The 16,295-nt window shown below is 34.1% G+C and overlaps 2 protein-coding genes across 2 annotated transcripts; one reads left to right on the plus strand and one right to left on the minus strand.

The window, feature by feature from the left end:
* Window positions 1-1,499: 1,499 nt before the first annotated feature.
* On the plus strand, window positions 1,500-4,159 carry LOC134711080 (putative RNA-binding protein Luc7-like 2). The gene is made up of 2 exons (XM_063571516.1): window positions 1,500-1,733; window positions 3,253-4,159. Exons 1-2 carry the CDS (start codon window positions 1,541-1,543, stop codon window positions 3,909-3,911), a joined length of 852 nt encoding a protein of 283 aa, XP_063427586.1. The 5' UTR covers window positions 1,500-1,540; the 3' UTR covers window positions 3,912-4,159.
* Window positions 4,160-8,794: 4,635 nt separating this feature from the next.
* Window positions 8,795-14,059, minus strand: LOC134690203 (basic salivary proline-rich protein 2-like). The gene is made up of 3 exons (XM_063550182.1): window positions 13,832-14,059; window positions 10,078-10,263; window positions 8,795-9,204 (listed from the first exon to the last, which is right to left on the minus strand). The coding sequence occupies exons 1-3, from the start codon at window positions 13,959-13,961 to the stop codon at window positions 8,804-8,806; spliced, it is 717 nt and encodes a 238-aa protein (XP_063406252.1). The 5' UTR covers window positions 13,962-14,059; the 3' UTR covers window positions 8,795-8,803.
* Between the last annotated feature and the right edge of the window lie 2,236 nt (window positions 14,060-16,295).

The following is a 16,295-nucleotide window of genomic DNA, read 5'->3' on the forward strand; positions in this document are numbered from 1 at the left end:
GTAATCTTGATCATGTATTTGTATTTGCCTATGCTCTGATTTGCAAATATGCAATGCACAAATTCATTGGAAATTTTCTTTCTGTCGGGGGATGTTATATATGGTCATATATATTGTGTCATTCAGTTTATATGCTGTACGGAATTGCATGTACAAGTGATGTCCGGAAACGCCTTTTTGTTTTACTCTCTCTTTTATTAAATGTCGTCAACGTAAGACGTGTTTTTTGTTAATGAGCAAGTCTCAAACCAAGACTAAAGTTAAAAGACGAGTCCGCTATATCGTCACAACTTGACCTTACACTCATTTCTGTTTCAATGTCATTTTTGAGTTTTTATGGTCGGGTTTGTTTCTCATATGATAATCTAGCTGCGGTATCGTAGCTCTTTAGGTCCTTTGTTATTTTTTGACTATTTGCGGACAAATAGTCAAAAAATAACAAAAGGACCTAAAGAGCTACGATACCGCAGCTAATGATAATCATACTTCATCCACTTCATTTAAACTGAGAGGGGGTCTTAACTTCAGTGGATAGTTGTCTCATTAATTTTCAACCATACCATATTTCCTTTTTAGCTCACATGACCCAAAGGCCCAAGTGAGCTTTTTTCGTCACTTGGCGTCAGTCGTCGTCGTTAGGGAGCTACCATTTGATTTTTATGGGGGGACTAGGATGAAATTTGAAGAAAAAAATAGGCAGGACAGGAGTTTGAGTAAAAAAAAAAGGCAGGATGAGACACTTGCAAAAAAAAAAAAAGACAGGACGACAATTTAGGTAAAAAAAATCAGGATAAACTAAAAAAAAAAAGGCAGGACCGAACAGAGTGAAAAATAAAAAAGCAGGACAGAGATTTCAGCTAAAAAAAAAATGCAGGACCAAATTTTTCATCCTAGCCCCCCCCCCCCCCCCCCATAAAAATCAAATGGTAGCTCCCTTAACTTTTACAAAAAATATTCTCCTCTGGAACTAATGGGCCAATTTTAACCAAACTTGACAACAATCATCATTGGGGTACATAGCTTTAATAATGTGTCCAATTACCCGGCCAACTAACCAAGATGGCCGCCACGGCTAAAACCAGAACATAGGGGTAAAATGTAGATTTTGGTTTATAAATATTTCTGAAACCAAAGCATTTAGAGCAAATCTGACAAACATTGTTTATCAGGTCAAAATATATGTGACCTGATGTTTTGAGACAAATTTAACCAAACCTGGCCACGAATATTAGGGTATTTAGTTTTTAAAAATGTGTCCGATGACCTTGCCTGCCAACCATCATCGCTGACATGGGTAAAAATAGAACATAGGGGGGAAATGCAGTCTCTTTTTTATATCATGCAACAGGTCAACGAAATATTATGCATATAACGATTACAAGGTTTACATTTTTTTGTGTGACCTCTTTTTCATATTTAGAAAAACAATTACATAAAATAATATATAAATGCTACTAGTAGATATTATGTGTCTTCAAATCGTTCTTTTAATATAGTGTATGCTAAACAAAGATAGCAGGTCGCCAGCAAACCGTCTTTGATGTCTGTACAAGCCAAGAGAAACAGCAGTAGCAATAGCTATGATTCCTTACTTGAAAATAGCTTGCCACTGGACGCAAGTGTAATCATCACAGGGTATGAAAAGCCCTGGCTTGATAGATCTGCTATTTGTTTAGAAGCAGGATCGGATACAGATCATGAGAACATAGAGAACAATGAAACAGCTGTTCAAGGTACATTGTTTTCATATAATTAATTTTTCAAACGATCGAAAAGGAAATGTAAATCACATTAATACCTCCTATCGCCTTACATATGTTCACCCTTAGCACAAAACAATTGCCACTTTTACTCTGGTGTTACTGCTTCATATATATCCAATTTTGATTTCAATGACATATTGATGGATCATTAGACTTCATTACATATATAATATTGAACAAAAAATATCAAAAGATACAACATTTTGCAGTCGCAAACCTTACAAGAGAGCACTATGAACAAATGAGATACTCTGCAACAGAACGTGCATTGATATTTGAAATCATGAAATCTCAATATACAACACAGAAAACGAAAAAAGCCACACCAGCACTAGAAAATATCAAAGGAGAATAGAAAAATTACAATAAAAAAATAACAAGAAGCACAATGAATATTTTTTTTTACTGTAATATTCAACTAGTGTTTATGCATTTTTGAAGCAATCTTTAACAGGAACGTTCCGAGCCAAATGGTTGTACAGACGCAGGGGTATAAATACATGAGCAATAGTGTGCATGAAAAAAACCCACCAAAAAAACATCCTTCATTTATGCCTAAAGGAGTTGCAATCGTTCCTCGTAGTTTCCGTTTAATAAAAGAGAAAAGAAAGATAACAAAGGGACAACAAAATCACAAGTGGAAGAAAACCCGACACTACCAAAAAACCAAACAAGATAACCACAATCTAGAAACACTATAAATAAAAATTAAAACACAGCGACACGAAACCAACAAAAATCGAAGGCGGTCCAGAAGGGTATGCATATCTCCTATTTCACATGTGTCACCGGCCCATCGTGTTGAAAATGGCAAGTGCAAATTCGATGACCATTCATTCGGTCATGCCGCAAACAAGGAAAAAAGACGTGAATATTGAAATTGACAATGGGAAGCGTTTGAAATTGAAATATTTTGCATCGGAAGGCACCCATAACCAAAATAATTAATGATATAATTTTCATATAAACATGTAAAGGTAAAATAGCTGTATCCCCTGGTGACGAGATAATTGAGCGTTTACATATATGTTTAGGTCCGTCACATTCTCCATGTGACTGTCAGAAGCGAGTGGTCTTTTATCAAGTGACTAACTACCTGTAATATAAAAAAAAAAGATAGGGTATAATTTACAATGAGACAACTTTCCACAATTGACCAAATAACACATTAATTAACATATATAGGTCACTGTACGGCCTTCAACAATGACCAAACCCCACATAATGTATTCACCTGTAAAATGTCCCTAATGACAAATGTAAAACAATGCAAACGATAAAACTAATGGTCTGATATATGTACAAAATAATGAACGAAAGGCAAAAACATACCACAGCAACAAAACACAACCAATAAATTACAGGCTCCTGCTTTGGGACAGCTAAAGCATACATGTGTCATAACTGTTTTATTGTTAAACTCCGAAATTTGGAGACGACGTTACTGAGATGAAAAACTTGTGTCTAATTTATATTCCATACTTTTTAGATCAAGATAATGAAACAATGCGGTCATCATTCACGTCTATAAAGAACGATTCTGGTATTGAAAATAGTATGATAATAGATAAAAGTATTAGCATTACCCAGTACGAGAAACCTTGGGCTGATAGATCTGCCATTGACCTTGAACCAGATTGTTATTCTGAACAATGTGTTGTTAAAACAACTGAATCAAACACTACTCCTTCAGACGAACAGCAAGCGAAACGTGATGGTGCAAAAAGAAAAACCCGGGAACACAAACACCAAGACAATGAAAATGACTGTATACAAAAAAGAAGTAATAGAAAAAGGAAAGAACGATCAAGAAGTAACACACCCGTTCATCGTACACGTAGATATCGACAAAGAAGCAGTGAAACACAGCATACGTCCAGAAGCAAGACACACGTGCATCGCACTAGACGCCAAACGCATCGATACCGATCAAGAAGCAATGAAACAAAACATCGGTCTAGAAGCCAGACACACATGAAACGCACTAGAAGCCGAATGCATCGATACCGTTCAAGAAGCAATGAAACTCAACATAGATCAAGAAGCAATAAAACTCAACATAGATCAAGAAGCAATGAAACTCAACATAGATCAAAAAGCAATGAAACTCATTATAGATCAAGAAGCAATAAAACTCAACATAGATAAAAAAGCAATGAAACTCAACATAGTTCAAGAAGTAAGACACCAACCCGCCGTTCCAAACGCAAAAGCACAGATTACGTTCTAAAAGCAAAACATCAAGTCGGAGATCAAGAAACATTAATTGACATTGGCCAAGGAGCAATACATCAACACGTAAGAAATATACTGGAAAAAGTGGTTAAACAAACAAAATAAAGTTATGGTGGAGTAAGACATTATTTAATTGTTGTTTGTTTATCTTATTGCAGCACATGGCCTATAGTAAGTTGTTGATTTTAGGTAATAAATGCAATAACCTAGCATGGTGATGTATATTTTAATAGAAAAATACAGTAAACCGCATATACTAAAGCACATACCAGGAGTTATTGTTCGTTCTTTAAAATATTCCAGCAGATTGTAGTTTTATCATTACGCCATGTCACGAAAAGTGCACACCCACTCACCTTTCACCAGTTGCTAGAGATAAATAATTCTTCAAACTGATTTATTCCTTCAAACAAGGTTTTTAGTTTGACTGTTATAACTTATAATACTTACCATTGTTTTTTCGCGTGTCATATGTCCATTGTACTTTTTTGGTTTAGTGACTGCTTTAAAAAAAAAAAAAGATATACAAGTATGAATTTCTCACTTACTATGAGTAAAGATCAGTAAAAGGATACACATATTTGGTATATGAGTTCCTTGGGTTCCTTGTAACGTCTACGTATAATATTCGTCAGACAGGGTCACCTAGCTTTGACCTCATTACATAGACCATACGTCATTAGGACCGTTTCTCAGATACTATAAGCAGTAGGCCAATTATAGAACTTTGGTGTATGGAAATTTAAACTATTGTAAAGGGGAAGTTTCGGTTTGGCAGGTTTCATCTGACCTTGACCTCTTTTCATTGTTTATTGGTTTATGTCGAGTTTTTGTCGAGCCTGCGACTTCTGTTGCAGAGAGCTCGACATATGGATGGTGATCTGGCGGCTATACTATGTAGTATAACAAAATCCGAGTTCTAAATTTAAAATGGATTGGAGAGCGACACTAGCTCATTAGAGCCTCTAGTTTATTATTATTTTACATGCACTATATAGTTAGTATTAAACCAAATTAGTTGGCTCATCCGGGAAACAAATATAAAGTCTCAAAGTGGACACATATATGTAAGACTACGCTAAGTTTGACTTTGAAAATGTGTATTTACAGAGAAGAGCGAATTACTCAAAAGATGAAACATTTTTACATATTTGGCCTATTTGAGGATACCAACATAATTTTATTGAACCCTATCTTGAATTTCACTATGCCTTTGTAGTTTTGAACATTTCAGTGAGTGCTTGTAACTCATATGTCAAATTGAACTTGAAATTTCAGATACATGTACTATGAAAAGAAGTCTGCTTAATATTTGGATATTTTTATTGAGATGATTACCACAGATTGACGACTTCCAACTAAAATCTGTGAACAACAAAAATTTCCCAGTCATAATCGTATAATAGTATATATACATTTGCATACAGTATGTATACTAAAGAAATTTATCCTGTTGAACTTACTTTAAATAAAGCTAATACTAACAATGACCACTGCACTTTCCTCGATCTTGATATCTACATCATTAACGGAAAGCTTTATACTAAAATTTATGATGAAAGAGATGATTTCTCATTTCCTATCGTTAATTATCCATTTTTAGAAGGTGACGTTCCCTTGTCACCATCTTACGGTGTTTATATATCTCAACTTGTACGATTCGCTCGTGTATGTAACAATGTTTTAGATTTTAACGAGAGAAATTTAGGTATAACTTAAAAATTATTACACCAGGGTTTTCGATATCACAAACTAGTCAAAACATTTACTAAATTTTACCATCGGTATAAGGACATCATTCGAAAATATAGCGCAACATGCAGACTTCTTATACGTTCAGGTGTTTCACATCGATTATTTTATGGAAATCAGTATTCTTTGTAAAGCACAAAATGTCAGTATTCACCTCAGAAGCTAACAAAACCTTTAAATAGACTTATTAAGAAGGGATATAGTTACGATACTGTGATCAGGTCACTTAAGATTGCATATTTTGGCGTTAATATTGATTCACTTATAGGGTCTTTGCATCGGAACTAATCACATATATTTAAAAAACATTTGTTGGCATGACACGGGTTGTGTTCTTCTCATATGTGTAATAATAGTATGATACTAAACCCCTCACGATAAGGATTGTGCCTGCTATTTATATGATGAAGACATATTTTTTCAATCAGTTTAATCTAAGTCTGGAGCTGGCATGTCTGTTATATATAACTGCTAGTATGCTGATGTTATTTATGCATAATTGTCATTTTGTTTATTTTCTTTGGTTACATCTTATGCAACACGACGGGTGTCGCATGTGGAGCAGGATCTGCTTACCCTTCCGGAGCACCTGAGATCACCCCTAGTTTTTGGTGTGATTCGTGTTGTTTATTCTTTAGTTCTCTATGTTGTGTCATGTGTAATATTGTTTGTCTTTTTCAGTTTTAGCCATGGCGTTGTCAGTTTGTTTTAGATTTATAAGTTTGACTGTCCCTTTGGTATTTTTCGTCCCTCTTTTATGACATCAGACTCGGACTTCTCATGAACTGAATTTTAATGAATTTTAATGTGCGTATTGTTATGCGTTTACTTTTCTGCATTGGCTAGAGGTATAGGGGGAGGGTTGAGATCTCATAAACTTGTTTAACCCCGCGTCTGTCCCAACTCAGGAGCCTTTGGTCTTTGTAAGTCTTGTATTATTTTTAATTTTAGTTTCTTGTGTACAATTTGGAGTTTAATATGGCGTTCATTATCACTTAAGTAGTATATATATTTGTTTAGTGGCCAGCCGAAGGACTCCTCCGGGTGCGGGAATTTCTCGCTGCATTGAAGACCTGTTGGTGACCTTCTGCTATTGTCTGCTCTATGGTCGGGTTGTCTCTTTTTCTCTTTCAATTTTATTTCAGGGGATGTGTTTCGCGCGCGAAAATTAACATTCGTCTTCATGCAGACTGCCTTTAAATTTATGAGGGACAGTTTTGAAATAAACACCACACAAGCTGTACCGGTCACCATTTACAATTAGTTGACAGTAAAGATGCGTCTCTCTCAAATAACAAGAGACATGTACCGCGATATTAGATCTTTATACCAGAATAGACGTCTGATGCTTCCGATTGTTTTCCATCACCTGTTGTTATATTTTGCCCGAAAATATTGTGTTAAGATGGTAATGCAAGATACCCTTTCCCTGTCGATAAAGCCGTTCTTGAGTTGTTTCGTTTTTAGTTGTTTTGTTTCTTCGTCATATTGTATATTCTAAATAGATTTGCGAGGTTTGAACATAGGTATAATCTTCTGTTGCCTCTCATCAAACATTGTCATAGTGTACGTCCGTTTCGGTTAAACATAATATAGAATTTGGAGCTCCTTGAAAGATACTATAGTACGTAACATTATTTTAATGTAAGAATAGATTTGATCCCTGGTTTAGACAAACTTTACATGGGATATGAATCTTTCAAATATTGCGTCAGGTTATAATCATATATACGTTATGAAGACAATGTCGTATTATTTGATAGTTTAAAAGTAAATATGATGATAAATTCATTGAATATGAAACTACAGGAGAAGGCATATTTTAGGACTTGTCACAATAAATAGTCTTATCAGTTCTTTTATTAATAAAAAAAATAATCATAAAATATAACAATGGAAATATAAAAAATGCACTTTGTACAAGACTAGTGTGTGATTCATTAACAAAACACATATAAAATGTATGCAGTCAAGTGAGTTATGCCAGTTAAATAATATTTAAAAAAAATATACAAATGTCCTGTTTAAAATAATAAGTATATGCCAGTTATAGGTATAATGCACTTTACAAAAATCTCGACTCACAAACTCCTCGAAAACTCAATTACACACGCACTGCTATAGACGTGTTCTGCATTCCCTGAACATTTTGTTGTCAATCGTTATCTGGTATAACGCCGATTTATAAATGAATTAATATATATTAGAACATTTGCCGTGTTACTTGTAGCCATTTTACTAATGCAAACACACTCATCCATACGGTACAGACATACAGAATAATAAAACAACAGAATAGAAACATTGCAAAGTATAACTGTATAGAACTCCAAAAACATCATCAACTAAATTAAAATAAAGTTGTAGGGCCAACTTCCCGTATGTCACACCACTGACCATTTATTAAAAGACTTAAATATTTTCTTATATTACATATGTGTATTATGCAAGGCTTATGTCAGTTATTTTTCGCTCATGCGACCAAATCTTGTATGTCCAAGATGACAAAAAACTGCAATTTTTAATACATTTTTTTTGCAATTTTTTAGGTTATCTTAAAATGAACGAGCCATAGAAAAAATACTGAAGGAAGTAAAAGTAAAGCATGACGTATCATTGGTATACAAATTAAATCATTTTGGATACAGACATCGAAATCATTTTCATCCTATCACTGGCTATCGGTAAGACAGGGAAAAAAAATTATATCTGATTTTAAACAAAAATAATTAATACTATAAACTATATGAGAAGCATAAATTATATTAAAACAGTGTGTAAAATTGACAGACTCTCACATTTCTCAGATCTTTTTCTTACATAAAACAAGTTCACACCGATAAGGAATGGTTAAAAGAAGTCTGACTAAAATATCACCCATCATCCAATTGCAGCCTACAACCATAATCGGATGGCGGGGACTGGCTTTAGTCGGACTGGTTTAAAAGCACCGTTTAACAAAAAGATATTTGCATTGATATTAACCCTCCGTACATATTCCTGGCATTCGGAATATTATATACTTGGTCACGAAAGAGTGCATGATTTGATCATTATTTCTTTGGATGTGGATCATTGACATCATAAGGAGGTGGTGACTCATGGTACCCTGGTGGTGGTTCATGATATCCTGGTGGTGGCTCATGATATCCCGGATGTGGATATCCCGAGTTGTCTTCCGCCGGAGGTGCAGAAGGAGCAATAGGTGATTGATTAGATTGTCCTTGTGGATACCCTGTATGTCCTCCTGAAAAGTATCCGGGTCCTGGGCCAGTCTGTCCAGGATATTGACCCCCTTGTGGATAATATCCTTGACTTGGACCAGGCTGTCCACCGTATGGTCCTCCAGGCGGTGAACTCCACTGACCAAGATTGGGATTTGCACCAGGTTGACTGGTCACTACGGTATTTGGTTGTGCATCATCAAATGGTTTATTATCATGATAGTATTCCTCTAAAAAATGTACAAACAAATATATATAACGTCTTACCTGACCTTGCATAGTTTAAATTACATCGCTCAATATGGTAAGTTTACAACCGCCAGGGTCCACTTGCGTAATGAATAACAATTTTAGTTTTAAAAGTGTGCCTATTAAGTACTACAAACTGTAAAATAAGATTTTTGCAGTCAGCACTATTGGCTGTTTTGATTTTATTTTGTTAGTCTATGACATTTAGGATGAGATATAGAACATGTTTTAAATTACATGCAACATATTTAGTTAATTTTAATTGACTACTTGTATGTACAGTACTTCAATATTGATCGATCGCCATCTTTATTACCGACAATTGGTGTTAATTGTAAGAACTCGTGATCCTACATCCTGTTTATATTTTTGCATTGCACAAGCCGTTGATGACGTCTTTTTACCCTCACTATATATATATATATATATATACAACTCGTCTAAACATCAACCCAACAATGTTAGATCTGTTTAATTTACAGATCTAACATTGTTGGGTTGATGTTTAGACGAGTTGTATATACATTATGTACACAGCCATGTATCACCATCATTGATGGCGATCCGATGGATACATCTGTTGTAGAGTTGTCACTGACTCAGACGTACTTATATATATACATATATATAAAATCCGTTGGATGTGCAATGATTGATTCGTTAATATGGGAGAACATCGTTTATTCATTAGTTGAAATTGGATTTTGAACTAGTTTTCAGTACTCTTATTTCTGTGCTTTGTATCTATTGTGTTTATGTTAGTACAGTAGTTGTATCAATAATACTACACACTATGAATATCATTAAGGTTATTCTATGATATTACGAAACAAAGAAACTACATTTATACTCACTTGACATTCCAATGAAAGAAACTCCCCAAAAACAACTCCATACCCATCCAACAAAAAGTACTGGTGCGAGTATAATTTGTAAAAGTCCAAACAAAACACTTAGAAAGGAACTACAGAACTTGTCACAACACGTCATATCTTCATTTCTAGCACAACAACACACACAAAAACCAGCTATAATTGTACCTGAAATTATAAATATTAACTATACTTCAAGGGAGAAAAATGTAGTTTCTTTCTTAATTATTCTAAACGTTTATTTTGTGAACCTCAAAACCTTTAATAGATACCGTGTAAACGAATTAACAGAGATGTCACTGTGGGATTATGTACAGGTCAACTTCAAACACTTGTCTTATACAGTATAACATGGTCAAAATAGTCCCGAGTATAGATATGAATAAATTCCTACTGTGTTATTAAGAATTCGAGATTTAGAACTAAAATGTGATAGGCACAACGGGACAAGGCTAAATGGCATTATGGGTGATATATATGGTTCTTGCATGTGCATAGGCGATACTTCAACAGACTGTCGGCATCCCAATGGGAACAAATTGTGCCCCTCTTCTTGCAGACTTATTTCTTTATTATTATGAGGCTGACTTCATACAGGAACTTCTAAGGAAGAAAGATAAGACGTAAGCAATATCCTTTAACTCTACTTTCTGCTATATAGATGATGTTCTTTCACTAAATAATTCAAAATTTGGTGACTATGTTGAACGCATTTATCCTATCAAACTAGAGATAAAGGATACTACAGTCAGATACAGTTAAGTCGGCCTCATATCTTGACATACATCTAGAAATTGACAAGAGGGTCAGTTGAAAACAAAACTTTACGACAAAAGAGATGATTTCAGCTTTCCAATTGTAAACTTTCCATTTCCAAGTAGCAACATTCCAGCAGCACCTGCATACGGTGTATATTTCTCCCAATTAATACGATATTCCCGTGCTTGCATTTCCTATCATGATTTTCTTGATAGAGGGTTGCTGCTCACAAGGAAGCTATTAAACCAAGAGTTTCAGATGGTAAAGTTGAAATCATCCCTTCGTTAATTTTACGGACGCCATCATGAGTTGGTTGACCGTTATGGAATAACCGTTTCACAAATCCCTTTCTCTTTCATGAATGTGACCTACCGGATTTTTTATAACATAATCAACACGACGGGTGCCACATGTAGAGCAGGATCTGCTTATCCTTCCGGAGCACCTGAGATCACCCCTAGTTTTTGGTGGGGTTCGTGTTGCTTATTCTTTAGTTTTCTATGTTGTGTCATGTGTAGTATTGTTTGTCTGTTTGTCTTTTTCATTTTGAGCCATGACGTTGTCAGTTTATTTTCGATTTTCCCTCTGGTATCTTTCGTCCCTCTTTTCTAACTATGAAAAAATGAACAAAACCGATATGGCATATTGGTGTGTGGGACAGTAATGATTGTGAGGGTGAAGACTGGGCCTTCTATTTTTTGTCTAAAATCATATTGTGTATACTTATCACTTGTACAAGACACTGTACAAATTATAATTTGTACAAACTTATAATTTGTACAAACTTACATATTGTACACAACATATATATTACTATGTTTCTTAATAGGAAAATAAACCATTTCTAGTGTTTACAAGTGTTTTATTTTCTCAAAATTTCTCGAGGTATTCTTATTCATTTTGGGATTATTCATATTAACCATGTGGAGCATTATAAATAAGAATCAGTATACATTGTATTCATACAAGATAACTAACGAGCCTGTACCTCTGTCACTGCATTTTATTGAATGAGGCGAGGATTGAGGTTGCATATATGAGGGGCCTGATGTTGGGGTGTGGTCTCATCACGATTCACGAGTTGATTTGTTTGTCAAGCACGATTCACAGAAAATTATTTTTTCATGATCACGGATCACGAAAATATATTAAAAAAAATCTGTAGAAAAAACGGATTACAATAGCCAAAATGCGCCGATCACGAAGAATGGATATAACACATGAGGCCCCTCATATACCGAACATGAATGAAGACAAGAACATGACGAGAATTTTTCTTCTACGATAAGTTGTAATATTTTAAACTATCGGCAAACAGGAAGTGGCTGCACAGATTTATTTATAAACCGACATAAATTTCTTTATCCAAAGACATTCGTACATTTTATGCCGGACATGACAAGAAACATAAACCAGAGACATATATACACTATATACACAGTATATATGTCTCTGCATAAACCAATTAAGGTGGCTCGGGACTATTCGACTGCGCATAATTTCACGCATGAATTACAAAAGTATTTGTCGTAAATTCGATATAATTTTTTTTAATACTTTAATTGATTAGAAATGTTAAATCATTGTAGTTATGTGACTTACAGAATATTTTCGTTATTATCCGTAATTGTAAAAGGTTCAAAAAGACATTTCACCCATTTTCATCATTTTCCCGCCAAAATTTGGGTTAAAAGGCAAAATATTTTTTTTCCTTATCGGTGACCTGTTTTTTGTTTGCTCATTCTTTGAAGCTATATTTCAGCTTTTATATTACAGTTTTGTACCAAGTGTCATAGACCGTTTTTTTTATATTCCGATAAAAATATGTCAACCCCTTTATTTTCTCTATTATTTCATTGAAAAATGGTTCCTTTTACATACCTGTTAAAATGAAAAATTGTGAGCTTAAATGGTCTGTGACCCCCTGTTTTTTTCGACCAATTTGATTCATTTTCTGTAAAGAGTGAATAACAAAAATACGGTACTTCTGATAGAAACTTCGAATAGACCCGAGCCACCTTTAAAAGTAATAATTTTTATATTGTATACAAATTCACATTTTCGTCTAACATCTATAGACATTTTATAATAAAAACTGAAATATTTTGCGACCAGTAAATAACCAGTAAATAACCAAACAAATTTTATCTCATTCATGTCATTTAAAAGATTTGAAAAGTTAAAAAAAACATGTGGCAGAAAATTGGCAAAGATAGGTCTACAGAAACACAAGTTTTCATATTGAAACAAGTATTTAATTTTCAGTTGTTTTTTTGTTTGTTCTATGTGTACTGTTTGTTTTCTAAACGTAATAAAAGAAGCAATGCGTCTGAATATTGAATATTCAGCTGCTTTTTTTATAATGTTACATGTATGTATTATATATATGAAAACCAGCATTCTTTTACTATAATTAAAGCATATTTTGTAAAACAAACAAAATATAGGTATCAGACAGTATTATAATGCCTTGTTCTATTTTTTTTTATTTTTATTTATACGCAATATATCAGTGCAATATTCTACAATATAGCTCCCCTAGTACTACTGCACCAGATAAATTTCTCTGACTAGTACAAGTTCAATGGCCATTTCATATCTATATTTTTTTGGACTAAATCTATAAAAAAAAATTATAGATATGGGTAAAAATATTCTGAAATAAATATAGTTTATTTTTTGGGACTATTCATATGAATGACAAAAATGACTACATCTATTTATAAAGTATAGAATAGTGATTACTTTTTAGTATACTATACGTCATTTGGTCTCTGTTGTCACTTTTAATGTTTAATAATAATATACATTGTACATGTACATGTAACATGTATACCTCAAACTGATGCATGATATCTAGTGGATGAATTTCCACATGAAAGATATATGTTCAATTTTACTATAAATGTGCAACGCGTGTTGACACTCACATATACTTAGAAATATGAATCAGAATGACATAATTTGTATTACTCACCTATACCTGGAACTAGAAAATTTAATATACAACATATTACTGCCAGGGGCATGGGCATTGCCGGGATATATTTCCTATCTTTCTTGGCCCTGGCCCTGGGCCTACAACCACTACCTTCTCCTAGTCCCATTCTCTTTCCTTGTTTTGTTTACTTCGGTTTGTGTATTGAATACACTAATACACTAACTTATATGTAAAAATTGATCATGTTTTATATGATCAATATGGTTATTTTTAGTAACAGGAAACTTACACTTGTTTAAAGTTAAAACTAGCGGGAAATATGAATACCTCGGAAGACTGAAAAATACTTTTTTGAATAAATATAATTTTAGTTTAAAAAAAACAACATAATATCAATATTTTTTTTTTGTCATAAGCATAGATACAAAAACCAGGAACATATATATACTGTTCCCAGAAAAAACGGACTCGGAGTGTCTATTCGTCGAACGAATAGTTAAAAATCTCTATTCGTCCGGCCATCCGTTTGCGGATGCGCAAATCTTCAATATCAAAAAAGTGTCATGTGACGCTGAAAGTGTCCCTGATGAGGTGTCGGATAACACACGCGCGTATGCAATGGACGTTTTGAGAATTGGAGATCGTTACTTATATTTAAAGATGTCATAGAAAAAACCTGAGAGAATGTGATTGCTTTAAACAAAAGTCTATAGGAGTGATTCCAGAACAATAGCGTGTACATGTTTACTGTGAGGAATAAGCCTGAAATCGAAGTGAAATTGATGATTTACCCCCATTTACCTTATGGTGGCAAAACGCATTCGGAAAAAATAGTATATCAAACTTGGTTGAATGAAAAATACTATATCAAACTTGCTTGGATGCATTATATTCAAGTTATACTACAACGGAGATATATGAACATACTGATATGCCTTGACTGTGAATAAGACACCAGGGTTGGGGTACCCCCCCTTTTTTCCTGTTGTATCTAATACACATTTTTTTCTAAAACAATCTTATCGAAAACAAAATCCTACTTTTGGGGACAGGTAACACGTGAGTTCCCTTTTCTCTAATTTCCTATGAATTAAAAATCGCCGAACAATTTAAAAGAAGAATCGTGTATAATCATATGGGGACCTTCCTTTAACCAAACTTCACAGAAACAATAAATTCAGGATCTTTTGGAATCATATATAAAGCCAATAATGATTGGCCCGACTATTTACCTTACATAAAATTCATAGGCAGAACTACAAAAGAGAGAATCACCGCCCCCCCCCCCCCCCCCCTTTAGAATATTAGAATAAAAATTTCTGAATCAAATGTATAGTTTTTTTTTTTTTTTTATCAGAATGAGTTCTTTTTCATAAAACGATGTTAGACAAAAAAAAATTTAAACAACTCATGCTTTATTTAAAACCTTCAAAACACAAAGCTTTATTTTTGGCCGGACAAATAGCGAAAAACCGTAAAAATGCTATTTGTCCGGCTTGCCGGATGAATAGACATTTTTGACTATTTGTCCGGCTAGCCGGACGAATAGCCACTGCCTACAAAGAAAGCAAGAGATTGAATATTTTTTTATTTTCATTTGAACATGGGCTTATTATTTCGCGCGGATTTGTCATGTTTGAACAGAATAGCCCACGCAGCATTTTATTGGGCAGACTTCAATTTCATTTGTGAGTTCTTTAAAGTGGCGTTAAAATCAACAACAAATGAAATCAAATCATGGTCATGCGTTCTTGGGAAAAGTTATTTTCCTAGTTATTAATAACAGTTAGATACTCACTGAAAGTATTCATTTCCATACTCTTTCGTCTCCTTCCCCAGATTATGAAAGTATCGGGTTAGCCTCACGTATCAAGGCATATAATAAGGGAGGGTCGAGATCCCACACCGAAGTACATAAACTAAGCGAAAATAAACTCAGCCGCATTTTGGGCCTGTCAGGTACCTCTAGCCTTTGTTAGTCTTGTGTGTGTATTTCTTTTTTTAATTTCAGACTTAGGTAAGCCGTCCATGATTTCTCTGAAGTAGTATGATACATTATTGTGTGAGGGTCAGTTGAAGCTTACCTCCGTGTGCCCGATTATTTCGCTGCTTTTAAGACCCATTGGACATGGTGGCCTTGGGCATACAAGTTTCTGCTTTTTCGACTGTGATCGGGTTTTTGTTTTTTTGTCAAATTGACAATTCCCCGTTCCATTCTTTATTCTATTTACATTTTTTGTTTTAAATAAATTGAAACATACTGGCTGAGCTTGTCAAACTCAGAGAAATTAAATTGCCGTATGCATGGGTTGTAAAATCTGCAACTAAATAAACAGGCCGGGACATGATATGTTGTCAGTGCTATATTTCCAGGTTGGACTGAGTATGTTAATAAACAAAATGACAAACATAAAAACTAGACATTGACCAATTACAATCCAGGATACAATTTTAAAAAAATATTTAAAAAAGTTGTTAAGCAATTATGCTGTTATGCCCT

Source organism: Mytilus trossulus, chromosome 1 (genome assembly GCF_036588685.1).
Source record: "Mytilus trossulus isolate FHL-02 chromosome 1, PNRI_Mtr1.1.1.hap1, whole genome shotgun sequence".
NCBI classification, from domain to species: Eukaryota; Metazoa; Mollusca; class Bivalvia; order Mytilida; family Mytilidae; genus Mytilus; species Mytilus trossulus.